This window comes from Anastrepha ludens, chromosome 2 (genome assembly GCF_028408465.1).
Source record: "Anastrepha ludens isolate Willacy chromosome 2, idAnaLude1.1, whole genome shotgun sequence".
Classification (NCBI taxonomy): domain Eukaryota; kingdom Metazoa; phylum Arthropoda; class Insecta; order Diptera; family Tephritidae; genus Anastrepha; species Anastrepha ludens.
In genome coordinates, this window is record NC_071498.1 from 75718245 (window position 1) to 75742039 (window position 23795).

A 23795-nucleotide genomic window follows, 5' to 3' on the forward strand; every position below is an offset into this window, starting at 1 on the left:
GTGAAAGTGAAAAAAGTTCTAAAGAGAAAAAAAAATAAATTTTTCTTTAAATAGCCACGGGCTACAAAAGTGAAAGTGGAAAAAAGTTCCACAAAGCGGATGTAAAAAACATCTAAAGATAACATTGGTCACAAGGCAAATCTTATGCTTAGATTCTCTGGTCCCAGGGTATGGGTGGAAATTTTTTTGCAGCCGATGTAGTCAGACGTTGGTTCAATTCCAAATAACTCGATGGTTCGAATGATTGCAATCGGTGTGGTTCAACTCCACCACGAGGTCTCTGCTTTAATTGACGTGAAGCCACTCGTGCCATGAGTAGGCCATTTGCAACTATCAACGCTTATGGCTAAAAGGGATCAACGCGAGCCTTCCAATGTCAGCTGAGAGAAACGCCTACATTCCGATGCAAAATTACGCAATTAAGTTGTACATAAACACCTAAAAGGTGCAAAGAAAAACAAAAAAAGGAATGCTACCAAAAAATTACTAAATCACTAAGCATTAAAGTATGAGATACCATTGGTCAAAGGGTTAATAAGAAGCTTAAGATCAGTAGAATTCGGAGGTACGAATGCAAGCGTTAACGCGCCTGTAGCCGTTGAAGTTATAGTGGTTCAATTCCATTTTTCTCACTGGTGTGGGATAACCGATGCGGAGGGGTTCAATTCCCCCAAAATGATCTTCTGCTTACTTGCGTGAAGTCATCCGTGCCATGAGTAGGTCGCTTGCAATCATAAACGCTTGCGACTAAAAGGGATCAACGCGGACCTTCCATAGTCAAGTTAATACCCATATTCCAATGCAAAAATTTAAAACACAATTTTTTTTACAACAAATAAAGATGGGTCCAAAAATATGGAAAAGCAAACATGCATAAAAGGCAAAAAATATAAATAAAAAAGCAAAAAGAAAAAATTTAAATTAAATACTAATATAAAAAAAATATAAAAAAAAAGAAAAAAGAAAAAATTTAAACTAAATTTACTAACAAATTAACTAATTAACAATTTGAAATTTTTTCATAACCAACTAACAATTTTAAACCTTTCGATAACTAAAATAACACTAATCGAGCTTAAGGCAACTTGCAACCAATTTAACCAACTACTTCACTACTGGGGTCCCAACTAACGAAAATAGAAAAACCTTTTTTAACACAATAGACTTCACCAGCTTTACTAATTCACCCTCCACTGCGCAACTCAAAACTAGGATAAGTCCCTAGAATAAGGAGTAGACACTAAGTTCGCATACTCTTAAGAAATTTACTGTTCGAATGAGATATTTGAAATAGAAATAGAAATAGAATAGCTTAGTAAAGTAGACACTAAGATGATAATTTTGTTCGAATGAATTATTTGAAATTCCATAGAATAGCTTAGTAAAATAGGCACTAAGATAATAATTTTCCATTTTTTATGTAAGCAAACAATTTACTAACATTACTATAATTCATAGCATCTGACCCTGCGCAACTGCGCACTCTTATGAGATATTTGAAATAGGCTTACCATTGGCCACTATACGAGATGGGTACGGCTGGATCATCGATGGACACTTTAAGCTCATTCACGTTATAGATCTAGAGCGTTATGACTTGACAACGAATCAACTGGAACATTTACTAACCAACCTCAATGAAACAACAACAACCACAGAAGTACTGCTGTTCCAACTAAACAGAATTCGCACACACTTGGATGAACTGAGAGGGCACAAACTTGCGAGATCGAAGCGATCCATCAATTGGATAGGGTCTGCCTGGAAATGGATAGCTGGTTCACCAGATGCGCTCGACTGGGATAAGGTCCTTAACAACGAAAACTCCCTTAACCAAAATAGTAACAGACAATACAAGGTAAACAATGCAATTTTCAAAAAAACTAACGAAGTATTGCAGAAGCTAAACAGCGTTGTGACGATCACAAATGACGTCGTCGATCGAAGAACCAGGGAAAGGCTCGAGCAGGATGTCCAAAACAAGATAGCTATTCTGAAGGAAGACGTGAACGAGCTGATACGCGCCTGCCAAATGGCTAAGGCTGGCATCGTCAATAGCAATCTCTTAAGCAAGGAAGAAGTTAACCAGCTTGTTGGCGAGATTGACATCCTTCCATACAGTAATGCCATCGAAACCATCGAGTATATCAAACCTTCGATCTACACCAACAACACGCTATTGCTGTACGTGTTATCTCTGCCTAAGGTCACGGAGGAAAGATTCAACCACCTTATCACACGAGCTAATGCCCAGAAGGGCCATCGGATAGAATTGGCGTACAAAACTATCCTTATAAGCAAACAGGAGACGTTTGGCATAAGGGGAGACTGTTTGCACTTATCCTCAGCAATGGTATGTGAAAAGAAATCCTTGGACCTGCTACCGGAGGCTGGTTGTTTGGCTCGTCTCCTCAAGGGCGGAGAAACAAGTTGTCCTTACTTGACAAGCAACGCATCTACCGTCGAAGTAATCAAAGATGATACTATTTTCCTGAACAATTTCGTTGGCAACATAAGTTCAGGTAAAACCACTACTAATCTTAACGGTTCCTATATTCTCCGTGTAGACAACGAGACGGTAGTAATCAACAACCAAACATACTCAAGCATTACCACCTCAGGAGTTCAGGTGCTCCCACCAATCCTAACTAGCGTCACGAACCGCACAATGGCTATAAACCTCGATCTGGTACATGGAATGGCAATTGACAACTTGCAAATATTGAAGCACCTTAAATCTGAGACGAATTGGTTCATATTATCCGAGGGATCGGGACTACTGTTACTTATGGTGATAATTTGGTTTATCTGGAGGAAGCTCACAGCAAGGACCCACTTACCCGAAATAAAAATCGAGATCCAACTTAGTCGAAGGATCGAGAAACGTCCTTCGTCACCTAATCTGCGGGACGCAGATATTTAAAGGGGGAGGAGTTAACACGCTGCGGCACCCAACATATTGCATTCCCACACCTTACCGATACACGTGCCGCTGCATCAGCATAATCGCTGTTATTCTATAGGACAACCCAACACCCTAAGTCAAGGCCAGTTACATATCAGGTACCACGTACTAATGCTAACGCACTAAGAACGGAGCCAGACGCAGCGTCAGCAAATTATGTTTCACACGATTGTGAAATACTTGCACATGCCACCAGTGCATGCCAACCGTGGGAAGCTAGGGGCGGAGCCAGCGTACCAAGCCACGGCGCACCTGAAGGCAGCAGAACGACCCAAACCTATAAAGGCCTGCAGCGCACATCAAGGGGCAGTTGCGTAGTGGACATTAACCGTAGCTTGTAACATTTACCTTTGTAGTAAATAAACCTTGTAAATTCTAACTTTGATCCTTTAGTGTTTCATTTGCAGGGCAAGTTGGCCCTTTAATTTTTTTGAGTGTATTGGACTGAAAGTCCTTTTCTTATATATATATACATATAATTGGCGCGTACACCCTTTTTGGGTGTTTGGCCGAGCTCCACCTCCTATTTGTGGTGCGCGTCTTGATGTTGTTCCACAAATGCAGGGATCTACAGTTTCAAGCCGATTCCGAACGGCAGATATTTTTATGAGGAGCTTTTTCATGGCAGAAATACTCGGAGGTTTGCCATTGCCTGCCGAGGGGCGACCGCTATTAGAAAAGATACGTAACAGTAGACATAAATATTACGCTGCAGAACTTAGAATTCAACTTTCCTTAATTGGATTCGATCCTATTTAATAAAGAGATGCAGTACTGTAGTTATTGATGGAGATTCTTTGAAATAGTTCATTGCCACCTCTAGTGTGCCGTAAGGTAGTATTTCGACACCTTTGTTATTTGTTTTGTTTATTAATGATTTCTGTTCGTGTTTTCTTTTGCTAATTTTCTTCTCTATACTGATGGTCTAAAAGTGTATGCTGAAATAAGAAATTCTGGTGATTCAGCCGTCATCCAGTCTGATCTGAATAATTTATTTTGCTGTTTCCTTATATTGAAAAATGTCATAGAATCAAATTTTCTAAGTTTCAAGACCCGATGTTATAAAAGGTTTAAGGGGTTTCTGTGATGCAAAGCTCAATTTTATCACGCACTTAAATTGTACTATTTCCAATTCACTTGCTATGCTCGCTTTTGCAAAACGTCACTCATCGCACTTCATTGACCCATATATTCTTAAGATATTATACTGTGCTTTTGTTCGGTCCAAATTAGATTATACTGCTTTTATTTGGAGGCCCTATAATGCAGTCCCTATAAATTGAGTGGAGAGAATTCAAAAAATGTGTGTGCGTTTCGCACTACATTTGCTCAATTTCTCAGGCCCGAAACCATCATACGAATCTCGCTGTCGTTTGATTAGTCTCTTCCCATTAAGTGACATGGGGTACCTTCCAAGCAGTATCATTTATCTTTCAGCTCGTTTCAACTAGAAATTGACTGTCTGTCCTTCCAGAAAGAATACAGTTTAATGTTCGTTGCAGAAATTTTCGCCGTTTCAAGATTTTTCGCCTTCGCTTTAGTAAGACATTATATAGTGCCAATGCGCCACTTTTTCGAAAGTTGTCTGACTTTAATTATCTCTCAACCTTTTTGGATTTCAACTTTTCAGGGGCCAAACATGTATTTCAAATACAATTAAAAAATTACTTTCTATGTAAGAAATCAAAATAATACTTTGTAAATACTATATTTCTGATTTGAGTTGCATAATTATTAATTTCGTTAAAACTCAGTTGTAACTTGAATGCATTTGTATGTAAATGGAATGTATATATATACATCAGATGTAAATAAAAAAAAAAAATATATATATATATATACATCCGATGGAGGCGATGGAGCGATGAAGCTCATTTCAAATGTTGATAATGATCAGTGCAGTGAAACTGCAAAACATAATTTGGTTTCTACACTTTTCACCACAATGAGTTTGATTTAGTGAGATCTTATCGAATTTGAACAGCACAAGAAAGCTACTATTGGCTTTTCCATCTTTGCACTTGGGACCGTTTCTTTTAACGATGACACATACGCTTTTTGCGGCAAATGTTTCCAAATTGAACTGGGCTAGTCGGTATTGTGAAGTTGCTTACTACTTAAGCAAAGCTCTTCAATTTTTCTTTCCAGCCCGCTTTTGAATGAATCGACTAACCGCTAATCGAAAGCATATGCAGAAATCAGCGATTTTTTCGTTTGTGAATACTCTAAAAGGTGCATAGTAAAAAGCCTGTATATGTAAGTTGGATGTTTTCGTATAAAAAAAATAAGATGGAATTATAACTAAAAAAATATATAACTAACTAATCACATTAGAAATTCGAAGTTATTACCGACGTAGGAAAAAGCAAAACGTGTATACAAATACATAGGTACATATATATCATATAACGTATACATATGTAATCATTTTTGTGCGACACTTATAGGAATTTTAAACGCAAATAACTACGAGTTTCCCAAATTACCAAGCGCTTGAAATTTATTAGAAAATTTTTGAAACAATGATGTGCATATTTTACTACAGATCTTTTACAAACAATTCATATTTTAGAGCAGCCAGTGGTAGAGAGTGTGTTCATATTTATATATTGGGATGTGGGAATTGGAAAGAATTAATTGTAGTCCACTGAAAATAGACAACTTTCTTTGTGAGTGTAGAGTTTTGAAAAAATCATAATAATATTGAACTGTAACTTCTTCATTTAAAAATAATCGATAAAGGCCTTGAAGGACAATGCAAACTTAAAATCGTAATATTTTAAGAAAATCAAAACACAGAACCATAATCTACGACTTAAAATTAAGTATACGAGTATCCGCGTTTTTATGTGAAAGTAAACAAAATATTGATTTCAACAAAAATTGCGTGGTATCGCGATAACAAAATGCCTAAAATATTGTCCATTGTACATACATAGGCGCATACACATGTTGTTCCGGTGAACGTGAATGATTACCCGCGTAGGCTGCTTATAATACATACAAAAATAAATATGTATGTACCTTCAACAGGTACATTCAACTCTTAAGCAGGTTTCAGCTCTCGAGAGTTGGTTATGACTGCTATCCACACAAAGATTTTGGGATCTAAGCACCAAGGTGTCATTGCAACTTTTGCAACTTTTAAATGTGATTGAACTTGAACTACAGATAATAGTACACACAATAGGAATACACATTTTTCATGTGTATCAAAAATTCGCCTACATACGTACATTGTACGTATATGTGCATACGTATTTCACTTATTATTTTTAAAGTTACAAAATCTTACAGACTAGGGAGAAGCTTTTCCTATTGTAATAAATCTATAATGAAAGCGCACAGCCATTTAAGATGGCAGAATCAATGCCATTGATAACCAGAAATGTTGAATAAGAGCCTACTCCAAGTTCAGTAGGACTAGGTAGGTAAACATATGAAATAATATAAGTGGCAGCAATATAATTTAGAGTTTTAGAAATGGTCATGTAAAATCACTTTTAATTTATTTCTGACATCGTTGCTGTTGTAGAAGTGGTTGAGAGTTTCTGTTGAAATACTCCTATTTAGCGGCTCTTCTTCTTCTTAATTGGCGCGATAACCGCTTACGCGATTTTGGCCGAGTTTAACAAAGCGCGCCAGTCGTTTCTTTCTCGTGCTAACCGGCGCCAATTGGACACATCAAGTGAAGCCAAGTTCTTTCCACCTGATTTTTCCAACGCAGAGGAGACCTTCTCTTCCTGGTACCGCATCGAATACTATCAAAGCCGGAACGTTTGTATCCATTCGGACGACATGACCCAGCCTACGTAGCCACTGGATCTTTATTCGCTGCGCTATGTCTATGTCGTCGTAAAGCTCATACAGCTCATAGTTCCATCGCCTGCGATATACGCCGTTGCCAACGTGCAAAGGTCCACAAATCTTACGCAGAATCTTTCTCTCAAGCACTCCAAGCGTCGCTTCATCGGATGTTGTCATCGTCCACACTTCTACGCCATACGTTAGGACGGGCATGATGAGAGTCTTGTAGAGTGTTAGTTTTGTTCGTCGAGAGAGGACTTTACTACTCAATTGCGTACTTAGTCCAAAGTAGGCAAGAGAGATTCTACGTTGGATTTCAAGGTTGACATTGTTATCGGTGTTAATGCTGGTTCCTAAGTATACGAAGTCCCTTACAACTTCGAAATCATAACTGTCAACAGTGACGCGGGTGCCAATACGCGAGTGCGCCGACTGTTTGTTTGATGACAGGAGGTACTTCGTTTTGTCCCCGTTCACCTCCAGACCAATTCGCTTTGCCTCTTTATCCAGTTTGGAGAAGGCAGATCTAACAGTGCGGTTGTTAAGGCCCGTGATGTCGATATCATCAGCACACACCAACAATTGTACGCTCTTATAAAAAATTGTGCCTGAGCGATTTAGTTCTGCGGCTCGTACGATCCTCTCCAACATCAGATTAAAGAAGTCACACGACAGCGAGTCACCCTGTCTGAAACCTCGTTTGGTATCAAACGGCTCGGAGAGGTCCTTCCCAATTCTGACGGCGCTGCTGGTGTTGAGCAACGTCATCTTACATAGCCGTATTAGTTTTGCGGGGATACCAAATTCAGACATCGCGGCATACAGGAAACTTTCGTACTGTCGAATGCAGCTTTGAAGTCGATAAAAAGATGGTGTGTGTCGATTCTCCTTTCATGGGTATTTTCCAAGATTTGGCGTATTGTGAATATTTGGTCGATGGTAGACTTTCCAGGTCTAAAGCCACACTGATAAGGTCCAATCAGTTGGTTGACGGTGGTCTTCAGCCTTTCACACAATACGCTCGCTAGAACCTTCTAGGCGATATTTAGAAGACTAATCCCGCGGTAATTGGCACAGATTGCAGGATCGCCCTTCTTATGGATTGGGCAGAGCTCTTTAAATTCCAATCGGCAGGCATGCTCTCATCCGACCATATTTTGCATAGAAGCTTATGCATGCACCTTACCAGCTCCTCGCCGCCATGTTTGAATAGCTCAGCCGGTAGTCTGTTGGCGCCCGCGGCTTTGTTGTTCTTTAGAACTCACCTCGTCTCGGTCGGGTAGCGGAACGACAATTCCGTCGTCAACGATTGGGGTATCGGGATCTTCACATTCTCTGTGACATGCGCAGCTGTCACCATTTAATAGATTCGAGAAGTGTTCCCTCCATAATTAAAGTATGCCCTGGATGTCAGTCACCAGTTCGCTGTCTTTGTTCTTACAGGAAAACGCCCCGGTCTTGAAACCTTCTTTAAGCCGCCGAACTTTCTGATAGAATTTTCGGGCGTATTTCGGCCTCTCGTTTCTTCTGTCGGATAATACGTTGTTCCTATTGGCCAGCATCTCAATCTCCTCGCACTCATGTATTTCGGCCTCTCGTTTCTTCTGTCGGATAATACGTTGTTCTTATTGGCCAGCATCTTAATCTCCTCGCACTCACGTATTTCGGCCTCTCGTTTCTTCTGTCGGATAATACGTCTCTCTTCCTTTCTTAGCTCTCTGTAGCGATCCCACATGGCTCGCGTTGCGCCCGATCGCAGCGTCTTTTCTTTCTGCGGCAACATGACATTCGTCGTCGTACCTACTGTTTTTTCGGGCTCGCCGATTTCTCTTCGGCGGCGGTACGTAAAGAACGAGGAATGCTGCTCCATTGTTCGTGCATGCCGGTTGGTTGGGCAGTACTCTCTGAGAGCAGCAGTGAGAGTCGAGTGGCGAATCTTCTGGCTGTCTGTTGTGATTGCAGCTTTTCGATGTCGAACATTCTTTACATAGTTAGATGTACGCTTTTCGCTGCACAGAGGAGTGTGCGTAGTTTGGCTGCAACAAGGTAATGATCCGAGTCGATGTTGGTCTTCGGATTGTACGTACATCTAAAACACTAGAAGCCTGTCTACCATCTATCACAACATGATCGATTTGGTTTCGCGTTTTCCGATCACCACGTTGCTTGGTGTATTTTCTTATGCTGGAATCTGGTCCTGCAGACTACCATGTTTCGGGCCCCGGCGAAGTCGATCAGCCTCAGTCCGTTACGGGATGTTTCGTTGCGCAGTTGTTGTGAAGTTCGAGACTACCCAGTAGACAAATCACTTTGTCACCAAGTATGAGTTCCGACAACGGATATTTTGATGCTGATCAAATAATAATTAAAATTAATTAAGGAAAATCGAATGAATTATACATTAGTGTAAGTTATTCCGCCCTCAAGCCCAATTGAATTATATAAAAAGCATGTAATTAATTGTTGTACAATACTGGATAGTCTAACTGGCGGTCAAAACATAATTATTTTGGGTGATTTCAACTTACCCAATGTTAATTGTTAAATCAGTCCTGGTACAATTCTAGGCTCATTAATCTTAACAATAAAAAAACCGAAGCATACAAACTATACCGCAAATCTAAAAATAACGCAGAACTTTATGAAGCGTACAATCGTTTGCAAAAAGGATTCGGTGTTCTGAACAAATTTTTATATCAGAACTACATTTCTCAAGTACAGAGTGGTATCAAAGAAAATTGTAAATCTTTTTGGCAGTTCATTAACGGTAAAAAAAAACCACTGGAATTCCAGAAAAAATGCATTATCTTAAATAAATCACTAGCTTCTGGTGAGTTTTTACATAATTGGAAAAAATCGTTTATCATACCGATACATAAGTGTGGAAGCAAGTCGGAAGTCCAAAATTATCGCCCTATCTGCAAAATCTCTTGCATACCTAAACTCTTTGAAAAGCTAGTTTATGATTTGATTTTCTTCCAAATTTCAAATCTCAATCGCCTAATCAGCACGGCTTTGTTAAGAGTAGATCTACTGTTACGAATTTAGGGTTATTTACAAATTATGTCTTAAACCAATTTGAAACAGGCCAACAATGCGATGTCATATTCACCGATTCTTCGAAAGCGTTTGATCGAGTCAGCCATAGTAGGTATCCTACTTAAAAAGCTAGGTTCATTTGGTCTTCATCCTAGCTTACTCAAGTGGCTTGCATCTTATCTAACAGATAGAACTCAATTCGTTCGTATAATTAACATAAAATCTGATGCCATCAAACTTACCTCAGGCGTACCTCAAGGTAGCTATCTTGGGCCACTATTGTTCTTAATGTTTGTTAATGACATTCCAGACGTTTTCGAGACATCACGTTGTTTGATGTATTCAGATGACCTGAAAATTTACAGTCGGGTAGAGAACGTAACTGACTGCATAAAACTTCAAGAAGACTTAACAAGATTGGAAGCTTGGTGTGATGATAACTCCTTACCTCTTAATGCTGGTAAATGCCAGCACATGTCATTCAGTAGACGAAAAGTTACGATTGATTTTGATTACAATTTGGGCACTACCACCCTCACAAAAATTTATGAAAAGAAAGATTTGTGGGTCATATTTACATCAAAAATGTCGTTTTCCAAACATTAAGACTTTATGATTGTCAAGTCTAGATCTATGCTTGGCTTTGTAATAAGGAATTAAGGGAAGTTCCAGGATATTTTTACGCTGAAGAATTTGTATTTTTCTCTTGTGAGATCAAACCTCGAATATTGCAGCATCATTTGGGATCCATTCTATATGGGATCATCTTTAAGAATTGAGAAGGTTCAAAAACGTTTCACTCGATTTGCTATTCATTTACTTCGTTGGCCTTGCAGTTTGCCTGCGTATAAAAGTAGATGTCTTTTGTTAGCATTGCCAACTTTAGAAATGCGGAGAAAAACTTCATCGGTAATGTTTATAACAGACATAGTTACGAATCATATCAAATGTCACTTCTTGCTGGAGCTAATACTCTTTAATTGTCCCACTCGTAACCTAAGATTCAGCAATATGTTTCATTTACCTTATCACAAGACCAATTTTAGTCGAAATGAACAGCTTGCACGTTGTATAAGATAAGACAATTATGCAAACATTTGGATATATTCTCCAACTCACGAGAAACTTTCAAATCAAAACTTAATCTGGAGATACACTTTTTGAATTGTGACTACAGTATTGTTTACCATGTATTATATTTAAGAGTATTAGTAATCTATTTAAGTCATACTTTAATTGATGAAATGAATAAACAAATAAATAAATAAGCTGTATTGGCAGGCGTAAATTGCTCAGCTTCCAGAGTTTTGTTTAACTCTTCGCAAAACACTGATCTAGTTGATCTAGATGAAATCCTTTGTTTGTTTAACTAACTAACTAACGACTAATTATGATTTTAATGAGTCACTCAGGTGATGCATTTGCATATGCAATAATTATGCTAAAGATCTAAACTTCAGCCTAGAAATAGGTAGCTTTAAGCAAAATTTGATTAACTAATGTTTAGTCTGTAAGAGTAATCGGTAGGCAACATATAAATAAATACGTAATATACCGCATAATACTAATGCAATGAATTATTGAAGGTTTGAAAAAACTCATTAAATATTACCCTTAAATCCATCCTTATTCCTATATATACTTATACACACACGCGGAAATATCTCAGAAATTTTATATTACAAATACAATACTTGCGTAGAAGTTATCACTTACCTGGTTGAGTGAGACAAAGTAGAGTAAGAATTTCCATATGGAGCACTGCCGTTAATAGACATATTTTTGGGTGCCTCAACGGCCAGAGGTTTGTTTTACTAAATGACGATATTATTCTTATAATCATGATAGCCATGACACTCATTAACGGAGTTCGTGTAAAAAGAGCATTAATGTCCGATTTAACGATCATTGGTTTATTAGACGGGTTATCATCGAATAGCGTTTATCGCACAGTAAATAACATCTAGTTATAATTATATTTTTATTAATTTCTTCATAATATATGTATTGCACATATCTTAAATACTTATGAATTGATGAAAGCCGGAAAATCTAAACAATCAATAGTTTACTTAGGTGGTTGGTTGGTTGGCTAAACTGATGATTCTTTCAGAATCCAACTAGCGCTTCCGCACCATTTTGTTGCCAGTACTTAGTAGTGTTTTGTTATTTTTAAAGTATACTTTCTGTTTACTGGAAAGGATGATATGCACATGCCATATATCGGATAAGGCTCTGTAGTAATCGCTCATGCGCATACTTGTACCTATGTACGTATTGTCGTATTGCAGTGAATAAAATAAAAGGAGCTTTCATTAAGGAGGACAATCAAGCTAAATTTTATTTAGCAGGGAAAACATATCGCTTATAAATAAAAAAATGGAATGCCTACTACATACATATGTACCCCGCGTATCAAGATAACCTTTATGCGAGGTTACTCATATTTTAAAAGAGAGCGCGAAAACTGTCTTATTTCAAAACGGTTCGTTTTTTTTAGAACAAACTAATTTCAGACTAGTTCTATATAATATTTCTTCCAAGAGCTTTCGGCGAGCAAATTTCTTTTTTGACAAATGTTGGTTACAATATGTGGTATACACTTTCAACGACGATCTATACAGATCTCCACTTATGGTTTTCAACCAACTCATAATACTATGGACATTTGGATTTAGCTTTGGCATTGCGGTGTTACTGCGATTTACAACCGATATTTGCGCTTAGGATTACCATGTATAATAAACTAATACGCTGGCCGGAATGAATTCGTTGCGTCGGTTGTGCCAACGAGTTCGACTGACATGTCGTGCAAACTGCAGGGAAATGCCACAATGAAAGTACTGGATATATTCTGTTTTGTATATTGCCTACTTTGTTGTTATGCCAAATTTGCCGTGCAGCAAAAGTAGAGAGCTTCCGACTTTTGTTGGTTCTCGTAAGACGTGGGGCACGTTTGTTTCATACTATACTCTACTCTACCTGCAACGGCACCAAATTACCTCGACGATTCTCAGATTCTGCTCACTTGTAGCAAACAATGATATGACCCTCGGAGCCATTTTCAAATAATATCTGGAACCGAGTTTGACTTGAATTTGGATTTAGTAGTCCACACCCTCGGCACTTGTGATACAATTGAAACTTAAATATCTCTCAAATTGAGCTTTTGGTAAAAAGCAATTTACATACAAAATGTCAACTAGACTTTCGGAATTCAAATAATTAACTACAAGCAAGCAATTGCAAACCTCCTAGTGTATTTCTTTAGGAGGAGGAGCTCGGCTAAACACCCAAAAAGTGTGTACTCGCCAATTATGTTGAATGTATAAAATTTAATATTTTAAAAACGCTATGTAAACTATCATTTAAGGTAGATGAATAGTGGCAGAGGAAGTGTGCACACTCTCTACTTCAGAACTGTCGATTTACCGTTGGCCTGCGCGATGTAGACAGAGTTGAATGATATAAGATCAGTTCCGTTCTTTGCCAAGTTGTTCGCGACGCAATTTCCAGGAATATCTCCATGCCCAGGTACCTAGAAAATATTTGTAGCGCAGGACTTCGCTAGCTCGTTTAGAATAGCCCTGCATTCAATTACTTGTGGAGGAATTATTATTTTACCCTAGGTTTCTAGGATGAGGATTTTGAGGATTCTAAAGCTGCATTCGACAGAAAGACCAAAGTTGCTAATATGGATATGCAGCAAGACTTTGCTCAATACCAGCAGCGCCGTCAAAATTGAAAAGACCCATTTGATACCAAATGAGGTTTTAGGCACAATTTTTTATAAAAGCGTACAATTTTCTACCTTCTCCAAACTGGATGAAGAGTACAAACAGTCGGCGCACTCGCGTATCGGCACCCACGCCACTGTTGACAGTTATGACTTCGAGGTTGTAAAAGGCTTCGTTTATCTACAAGCCAGCATTAATACCGATAACAATGCCAACCTTGAAATCCAGCAGAGAATCTCTCTTGCCAACAAGTGTTACTTTGGACTAAGTAGGCAATTGAATAGTAAAGGCTTCTCTCGATGAACGAAACTAACACTCTACAAGGCCCTCATCATGTCTGTCCTATCGATGAGAACATCCGATAAGGCGCCTCTTGGAGTGTTTGAGAGAAATATTCTGCGGAAAATTTTTGGACCCTTGCCCATTGGTTACGGCGAGTATCCTAGGCCATGCAACAATGAGCTGTATGAGCTATACGAAGACCTAGACGTAGTGCAGTGAATAAAGATCCAGCGGCTTCGATGACTGGGTCATGTTGTCCGAGTGGAAGCAAACGCTGTGGCTCTGACGGTATTCGATCCGGTACCAGCTGGTGGTTGCTGAGAAAGAGGAAGACGGCCTCCTCTGCTTTGGAAAGATCAGGTGGAGAAGGACTTGGCTTCACTTTGTTGAATTTTGACTGGCGCGCTTTGTTATACTCGGCCAAAATCGCGTAAGCAACTACCGCGCCAATCAAGAGGAAGGAGGATTTTATAACAGCGACTATCAGAGTAGATTCTGTTGCAACGGATGAGTTCCTGACCCACAACGCATATTTCGATTATAGATCAGCTTTCATACATGTATGTATGTATGCATTATTACGTTATCATCACAATTTATTTATAGCACGTATAAAAGCTGGGTGATAATCTCAGAAGGACCCGAACTCGACAGATTCTGATGAAAAGTTAACATGATATCTGATAGAGCAATTGTAACATGCATTATTGCGAAATACCATTGCTCAAAAAAAATTTCTACAGGGTGGACCAAATAAGGCGTACTAATGTTAAGCACAAACAACTTTTTTATTTTTTGACATCTTTATTCGTCTCTTTTTGTAGGTTATAATTGAATTGGTGGAAATTTATTATGGAACCCTACCGCAAGACCACCAACAACGGCTACAATACGCTATTCGTTTTACACAATTAGCCACACAAATTGATTTTTTAAATAATGTTTTGTTGTCGGATGAAGCGCATTTCCATTTAATTGGTTATGCCAACAAACAAAACTGTAGATTGGGGGGTTCTGAAAATCCAAGGGCAATACACCAACATCAGTTGGACCCATCTAAACGTACTGTTTGGCGCGGTGTTATGGCCACTAGAGTTATCGGTCCATATTTCTTCGAAAATGAGGATGAAACGCCGAAATCGATTTCAGGAGCTTCTTACAGAACACGAATTGAAAACTTTTTGCGGCCAATGGCGGAGCAGTGTCTTAGTTTGTGGTTTCAACAAGATGGAGCAACTGCGCATACTGCAAGGCAAACTATGGACTTGCTGAACGTCTGATTTCCAAAAATTCAGATTTTCTTGGCCACCTCGTTCGCCAGATTTTACTGCACCCGACTTCTTTTTATGAGGACATTTAAAACAGAAAGTGTATCTTAATAAACCAGAGACTATTAGACAGCTGAAGCAAAATATTCGAGATGAAATACTGAGCCTTCAACCAGAAACATTATGTGGTGCAATGGAAAACGCGTTAAAAAGAGCCAATCTTTGTATCGAGAAAAATGGTGGACATTTGTCTGATGTAATATTTCACACATAAGTTCCATAAAATATATTCAATGTATTGCAAAAGTTATTTGTGTTTAACATTAGTAAGCCTTATTTGGCCCTCCCTGTACAATCATGTGAACTGTTTTTATTTTCACTTATACCCTCCGAAAGGTTAACATGGGATATCTGTATATGAACTTATGTATAAATTTCACTTTAGCGCCGAAGAAATGTGAATGTAAGTAAAAATGAATCCGCAAGTTATTGCCTTTTCGGAAAATGTAGCATTTGTATTACTTTTATACATTATGAACATGTATACATATATAGAATGTTTTTTTCAGTTATGAAAACAACTATATATACATGTATGTACAAGAAGTTTGGGGGATTAACAAGAAAATATATGCATTTTCAAAGCACTCGTGTTGTGTAGTCCATTACAATTCAAACCCTATCCTATTTGTAGTATGGGACTTGATACTATGTCTTTTTCTGGTCAGGTTTTTACCAGAGTTATAATCCAATAACAAATATTTTATTTCTATACATAAAACGCGTTCATGTATCCAAAGGTGTCGTCATACGTTCATTTCACAACTCGCGCTCCTCGACATAAATACATACTCGAATAATTATGTACAATGTGTGTAGATATGCGTGCATGAGTTTAAAAGCACGTAAATTTGTATGTACTTCAAATGTGTACGTATCCGGCTGTTGTAGTTGTTTTCCATATGGGAAAAGAAATAGATGTTGTTTTAACTTGTTTATATTTTGCACATATTCACATAATTTTTAGACACAACCCCTTTTTATTTATTAATAAATTGAATTACACTTTTCACGGTACACAGAACTTGTTGGAATTAATATTTGTTGGTAAATGTGATTAGAAATTTCTTCCACAAATAACTTTCACACAGGAACGTATGCATGTACATCGACAGTGATATTCATTCGTTGTCGTTTAACAAAAGACTGAAGCAACAAACCTGTACAGCTTTTCGTCGTGAATCTTAGATCTCTAGGGTTAGACAGAGAGCATGCTATTCAGGTACACACGATAAATAGTAGTTTCACTTTAGTATAAAAAAATAAACTTGGGAATTGCATTACTGCTCGTTGAGCTAGTGCGCTGAACACAATAAAGGCGGCAGCTACACAGACGCTTCTGTCATATTGGAAATTCTTTTGACGCCGATTGTTTTGATGTATTGTACTTTACATAAATAATACGCCAACAGAGTCAATCGGTGGAAATGCTGCTCGGTCGGATTATTTTGTATACTCTAAAACAAAAGATTAAAAAAGCGAACTTGGTTTTTACTATATAAATAATTCATTCTACATATATTATGTCCACAAAACAGAAATTACTCGCTTTAAATCTACCGAAACCAAAAAACCAAATTTCGGGCAACTTTGAATATGAAGCTGAACAGTTTATTTCTTACATAAAAATGGTAAACTTGGAAATAGCTAATGGGGTTGCTGCATATATAATCTCTGTCTACTTCAGTGGGTACTGTTAAGCAATCCATCGCCTTGGATATTCCAAACTTCCGGTCTTTACAATATTATTATTATTTGTTTTTTACCTATCTAATAAGAATGCTACACCATATCGTTTGCAATAAAAAAGCAACAATTCTTTAAGAAATCCAGTATTTTCATTATTAGAAAAATTAAAACAAGGACGTAAGTTTCAATCATATAAATTTGAGCTCATTGTAAAAAAAAACACTTATTTTTACATGTTTACATACGAGTATAGCAGGAAGTTACTAATCACCCTTCAATAATTTTATATATACAGTAGCTCAATAAAGAATTTGGATACCAAAGTGAAATGGTTTCAAGACTAAAAAAATATATTAAAATGCAAATTTAATGCGTTTAAGTCTCACATTTATTTTCACTCTTCAAGCGTATTTTTTAAAACTAATATATAAAAACATAAACTTCAACTCATTCGTACATAGAAAATATAAACATAAAAACTTAGCAAAATACAATTTACGTATGACAAAAAAGATCACGGACATTTACATAAAATAGAGTTAGGCAGATAATATTTAAGAAAAAACAATCATTTTTCTCACAGCATGCAGCCTTCTTGGCACGGATTCGACCAGCTTCTTGCATGTTAGGTTAGGTTGAAGCGGTTGTCTTGTGGGATACACTCAGGCTCATAGTCATTGTGATGCCGCGTGGGGAGCTTTCCCTATTTCTCCTAAAACCATTGTGCGCTTCTCAAAAATTTTAGAATATCTCCTATTTCTGCGGAACTGAGATCTTCCAATTCGTTAAAAAATTGTCTGCCTAGAATAGCAAATCTCCGTCTGGATAGGGCAGGGCAATGACACAGAAGGTGTAAGATTGTCTCTTCCTCATCAAGACAACTTCTCCAGAAGTCGTGTGCTTGCACACCCATCCTTTGGGCGTGCCTACCTATTAGACAATGTCCCGTTAAGACCGAAATCAGTGTGTTTATTTTGGCTTAACAAAGATTCTGTGCGTTTAGCACTAAGAGACGGCCACAGTTGATGGGCGATTTTGCAGGCGGCTTCATTACGCCATCTTTCGTTTGCTTTCCTTACGATTTCTTACATCTTTGTAAGAGAATGCCTATGTCATTGTCTATGTACTCATCGATCAACTTGGTGCCGAGTCTCGCTAGCTCATCGGCTCTACAGTTACCCTCAATGTCGCGATGGCCAGGAACCCATATTATCGTTAGGCGAAATGACTCAGCCATCTCGTTAAGAGATGTGCGGCATTTCATGGCTACCTTGGAGGTTGTCGACTGCTTTATGAGTTATTTTATCGTCGCCTGGCTGTCAGTGAAAATGTAGATGTCATTTCCGGATATCGCATCACACTGTACCAGTGTCGCGGCTTTCGTTATTGCCATCAGTTCGGCCTGAAAGTCACTTCAGTAGTCGGGGAGCCGAAAACTGAAGGAGATCCCCAGATGCTCGGAATATACACCTCCGCCCACCCTGCCCGCGAGCTTTGAGCCATATGTGTATACATGGATAGACACGTCCTGTCTTACATCGTCTCGTTCCCACTCTTCCCTTGAGGGTAGGAGGGTCGTGAACGATGTAATGGCAAGTGTGGGCGGGAGTGCATAGCCCACCCATCCGGGAATCTCCGAAGTGCCAGCCAGGATTTTGCCGTGACCGTAGCTCTTATTTTACCACTTACTTAGAGTGTTCAGCCTTATTGCCGTGCTGCGCGCGATGTATTTTGCATGCAGATCTACCGGCAGGAAGTTTAATGTCGCATATAATGCTTTCGATGGTGTGGTTGACTATGTTAAACTTGCTTTCAACTGCAAATTAAACGTGCTTCTAGAACTGGAAATCCTTATCCCCTTGACGCTTTGCGAATTTATTCTCTTGTGTCGGTTAATCTCGTTGATGAAAGGTTTTTTTGCAACTATTCTATTATAATAATTTTTTCGCAAACCTATACGTATACTTTCGGCGTTGGAGTCAATTTGTTGCACTAGCCACCGTTCATCTGCATCCGAAAACAGTTTTTGTCGTTCCGATTTCATCTTATTTTTTGTTTTTTTGAAACGTTTTATCACATCGTATACAGTCGAACGGGGTCTATCCACTGTTTTCGTGTAACTTCTTTAACCTAATGCTGGAAAAGATCGTGCAAGTCGCAGAACTTAGGCGCCCAAGTACAATTTTTTATAAGAGAGTACAATTGCTGGCGAATGCCTAAGATGCCTTATTTGATACCAAATGACTCGGAGAGGTTCTTTCCAATTCTGACGGCGCTGCTGGTATTGAGCAACGTAATTTTGCATAGCTGTATTAGTTTTGCATACATACACAATTAGAGCGTTGGTTTTTTGGGTTTTTGGCCGAGTTCCTCCTCCTATTTGTGGCATGCGTCTTACTGTTGTTCCACAAATGGAGGAACCTACAGTTTCAAGGCATATATTTTTATGGGGAGCTTTTTCATGGCAGAAATACACTTAATTTTGATGTTTCACCGAGACTCGAACCTAAGTTCTCTCTGTGAATTCCGAATGGTAGCCACGCATCAACCCATTCGGCTACGGCGGCCACCGTTTGCGGAGATACCAAATTCAGACATTGCGGCATGTAGTTAACTTATTTTCGTACTGTCGAATGCATCCTAAAATCGACAAAATTATGGTGAATATCGATTCTCCTTTCATGGGTCTTTTCAAAAACTTCGTGTATTGTGAATATATGGTCGATGGTGGACTTTCCATGTCTAAGGCCAGACTGATAAGGTCCGAACAGTTTGTTAATGGTGGGTCATAGCCTAAAGGATATAGAAGACGAATCCCGCGGTAATTGGCACAGATGGCAGTATTACCCTTCTTATGGATTGGGCAGAGATAGATTTCAATATCATATCTTCCAATCACCTTCGCTTTGCTCCATTCGGATCTCGGTGGAAAACGTACCATAAAGTCTTTCTTGAAGTGAAGGTCGGGGACTGTGTAATCTGATCTGTTTTTGAGTAGCAAGAGTCCCTGTAGGAGGAACTTGCTGTGATCGTACGACCTTGTTGTCCAGCTTCCTATGTCTCTGAGTCTCACCGCGATGCAAGTAGCGATTGTTTTTATATGCAAGTCTAATGGTAATAGAGGGTTAGTACATTGAGCGCTTCTGTAGGACTTTGATGCTAAGCGCTCCTGTAGTTCAGATACACGCTGTTCTTGTTCAGCTTGGTTTGGTTGTATTTCTTTTCTGTTGCGGGCCACCAGACTAGTGCCGCATATGCTAGTATTGGCCTTACAATGGCTGTGCAGGACCAATTGGATAGTTTTAGTTGGACACCCCATTTTTTACCCAACATTCTCTTACACGTGTAAAGTGCTATATTCGCTTTCTTTACTCTGTACTCTGCGTGGGACCTCCAGCTGAGTTTGGGATCTACGATAACGCCTAGTTATTTTGCTTGTTGGTTGCTAACGCCGTTTAGTTTTGGGGATTAAAGTTTGGTATCTTGCTGCTTTGGGGATAAAAATTACTCTAACCCTCCTCCAGCTTTTTGAATATGCCCTAGCATAGCTCGAGTGTCCACAGTATGGCAGGGAATATCCCATCTGGGCCGGCTGCTTTGTATGGTTCAAAGTTTTTCATCGTCCATATATTCTATCTTGGGATACGATGTGGTTGATTGTATTGGATGACAGGTTGGACCTTTGAGGACGGTTACTATGTTCTGTGTTACCTGGGAAATGTGTATTTATAAGATATTCTAGTGTGTCGGCCGAGGATTTTGTCCATTCTTCGTTATCTTTCCTCAAGAAGGAAGGACAGGAGTGTTCTTCTAAAAGCGTACCTAATCTGGCCGTATCTTTGGTTGATTCGATAGAACCATAAAAATCTCTCCGATCCTCTGTCCAAGCTCCTTTGATTGCTTTCTTGTATTCCCTAAGGCAATCTTTGTAGGGTTTGAAGTACTTGTGTTTGTAGCTGATGTTCAAGATTTCTTTTGGCATTTTTCTGAGTCGGCTTAAATCTTTATTTCACCAGGATAAATTGTTTTGCCATATGTGGGGGACATGAAGCTTCAAGCCCTTTCGCTAACGAAGCTTCGAAAGCTCTTACTTTCTCATTTAAGCCTTTACTTGACGTTATGGTTTTATTTATATGTTGCAGTTTAGACTGGGTTGCTCTACGGAATATGTGCCAGTCTGTTCTTCTAGGGTTTCTACATATATGGGGTCGGTTTCTCAAGCTTTAGATTGATATCGAAGAAAATCCAGCTATGGTCCGAAAAGGATTTCTTGTCGGATACCTTCCAATTTGGGACTTATTGACTATTTGGGAGTTATTATTTGTGCACAAAGTAACGTCTAAGACCTCTTCTAAGCCTGGAAAATTTACCGAGCTCCGAAAAGTGAAGGTTAGGGTGTTTCCTACATTACATAAGTCGAGGTTGGTATTTAATAAGAATAATGGTATTCAAAAAGTGGCTCACCTCTTTCATTCGTCTCCGAACTGCCTCAGAGCTCGTTTCTGGCGTTTGCGTTGCAGCCCAGCAACAGTTTGTCTGTGTTGTTTAGTATTGATAGGAACCGAGCCATTTCGTCTGGCGGCGCCTGTTTATCTTGTGGCATGTATACTGATGCCAGGTGTATTGCCGATTTCTTTAACTCCATCTTCACCACAGTAAAATCAGGAGTACTACAATTAGAACACAGAAAAACTTTTAAGTGTTTTTAGTGACTATGCGTGGTCGGGACTTACCGTTTATTTTGTGTAGAATATGTTGATGTTGTTGTTGTCTTAGAGCCCTTTAATCTTATTACCTCTAGCCCAGGGTTCCTGTATGAATCCGATGACGATGCCCCGCTCCCTGAGGATAACATCCAAGTTCTCTGTAGCACATTTTGAGTGCTGCAGATTCCCCTGTATGGCTTTAGGCATTGGGTTGGTTGTCGTCTTCAGCTAGGTAGAGCTTTTCTAGGTTAATGTTGTTGTCGACCTCATCTAGGCCGTCTTCATTTTCATTGCTGTCTGCTTTGAAAATTTTCGGTTAGGTCTTTCTCAAACCAAACCGCACTTTGTTGTCAGATTTTCTGAGTAGTGGTAAGCACTCATCGTTAATCTGTAGAACGAATGACACGCTGCTCTTTTGCGGGTTTTCTGCCTTCAGTTGTCCATCGGCACCGCAGGGTTGTGTGACTTGAGGTATTTCAGCATATCTGCATCGCTTAAGTCCATCACTGGTAGCCAAATGCGAGCGCGAGAAGGGCAAGATATGTCCCTAGCCGGAATGAGCTTAAGCTTTAAGCCTTCCTGTGAGCTGCTGATCTCAGCAACGCATTTCTCTAGGACAACCCTTGACCAGTCATCGTCGCACTTAATTACCCTACAGCCTCGAAGTTCTCCTGCAGCATCGAAAGAAGGGAGAGCTCCGTCCTGTGCTCCAACTACATTCTTGTCTAGCACGAGCTTGGACAGTTTGGCCTCCACCTGCCCCACTTATGCAGGACTACTCTGCCGCTGTTAGTGTTCTCGTCGATCAATGCATAGAGGAGGTTATCCTTAACCACCTCACTGAATGGTCGTATTTTTGGTTTCTTCTATGCTGTTGATCACGTCCTGTGACGTATCGCCTTTTTTGTTGTTGTCCGTTTTAAGTTTTTTGGATAGGAACTCTTCATACTCCTTGACCACAATTTGGTATTTTACCTTATCGGGCGCGTCACTCTCATCAGTCGCTCCAGCGAGTTCATTTTTAGCAATCTTGCTAGAATTAACCGCGCCTTCGTATAGCGAGACTTCAGCCTGTTAGTTCTGCCTTCTCCAAACTGAATAAAGAGGCAAAGCGAATGGGTCTGGTGGTGAACGAGGACAAAACGAAGTACCTCCTATCATCAAACAAATAGTTGGCACACTCGGTATCGGCGCCCACGTTACTGTTAACAGTTATAATTTCGAGGTTGTAAAAGACTTCATATATTTAGGAACCAGCATTAACACCTATAACAGTGTCAGCCTTGAAATCCAACGTAGAATCTCTCTTGCCAACAAGTGCTACTTTGGACTAAATAAGCGAATGAGTAGAAACCCCCTTTCTCCACGAATAAAGCTCTCATCATGCCCGTCCTAACGTATGGCGCAAAGCATGGACAATATGACAACATGACAATATCCGATGGAGCGACGCTTGGAGTGTTTGAGAGAAAGATTCTGCGCAAGATTTTTAAACCTTTGCATGTTGGCAACAGCAAATATCGCAGGCGATGGAACCATGAGCTGTATGAGCTTTACGACGACAGAGACATAGCGCAGCGAATAAAGATCCAGTGGCTACGTTGGCTGGGTCATGTCGTCCGAATGGATACTGAAAGTATTCGATGCGGGACCAGCTGGTGAGAGCAGAAGAAGAGGTAGGCCTTCTCTGCGTTGGAAAGATCAGGTGGAGAAGGACTTTGCTTCACTTGGTGTGTTCAACTGGCGCCGGTTAGCATGAGAAAGAAACGACTGGCACGCTTTGTTAAGCTCGGCCAAAATCGCGTAAGTGGTTATCGCGGCAATTAAGAAGAAGAAGAAGTTTTAAAGCCCATTGAAATTTTGTAGAAGTGCAAGTTTCCAAATGTTGAGAATTGCTTTGAATTTTAATAATTTTTGTTGAAGGTAAGGGCTAACAAAATCTGATTTCTGTGTTTAATGTATAGTGTGAACCATATTTTTAAAAGAAATTCGCAAATAAAAAGCTATTGTTAAGCTGAAAAACACTCCGCCAATCATTTTCGTTCTTTGCACATCACTGTACACTTAAATGTTTTGAATCAGGGCTTTAACTTAAAAAAAAATAAGTTTTTTAAAGAAAAATCATCTAAGGCGCTTGTGTGAATTCATAATTCCCTAGAAAAGCTTTTAAACTGGACCAGACGAAGTCAAGGGAGTATTAAACATTATCGCAGCTTCTTTCACCAAGTCATGTTTTTCAAAT

At 39.2% G+C, this 23795-nt stretch overlaps 2 protein-coding genes across 10 annotated transcripts in view; one reads left to right on the top strand and one right to left on the bottom strand.

Moving 5' to 3' along the window:
* Nucleotides 1-16286, bottom strand: part of LOC128871884 (tyrosine kinase receptor Cad96Ca) — a 63475-nt gene extending 47189 nt beyond the window's left edge. The window contains exons 1-2 of one of the 2 annotated variants that reach the window (XM_054114031.1): nt 16020-16286; nt 11528-11774 (exon numbers count right to left, since the gene is read on the bottom strand). In XM_054114031.1, coding sequence (XP_053970006.1) covers nt 11528-11720 — 193 coding nt within the window. In that variant the 5' untranslated portion in view covers nt 11721-11774; nt 16020-16286. Of the gene's footprint in view, nt 1-11527; nt 11775-15950 lie in introns of both variants that reach the window. The other variant, XM_054114030.1, reaches the window with a different exon arrangement.
* Nucleotides 1-23795, top strand: part of LOC128871883 (uncharacterized) — an 87494-nt gene that overhangs the window by 25831 nt on the left and 37868 nt on the right. The gene's annotated exons all lie outside the window — the stretch shown is intronic.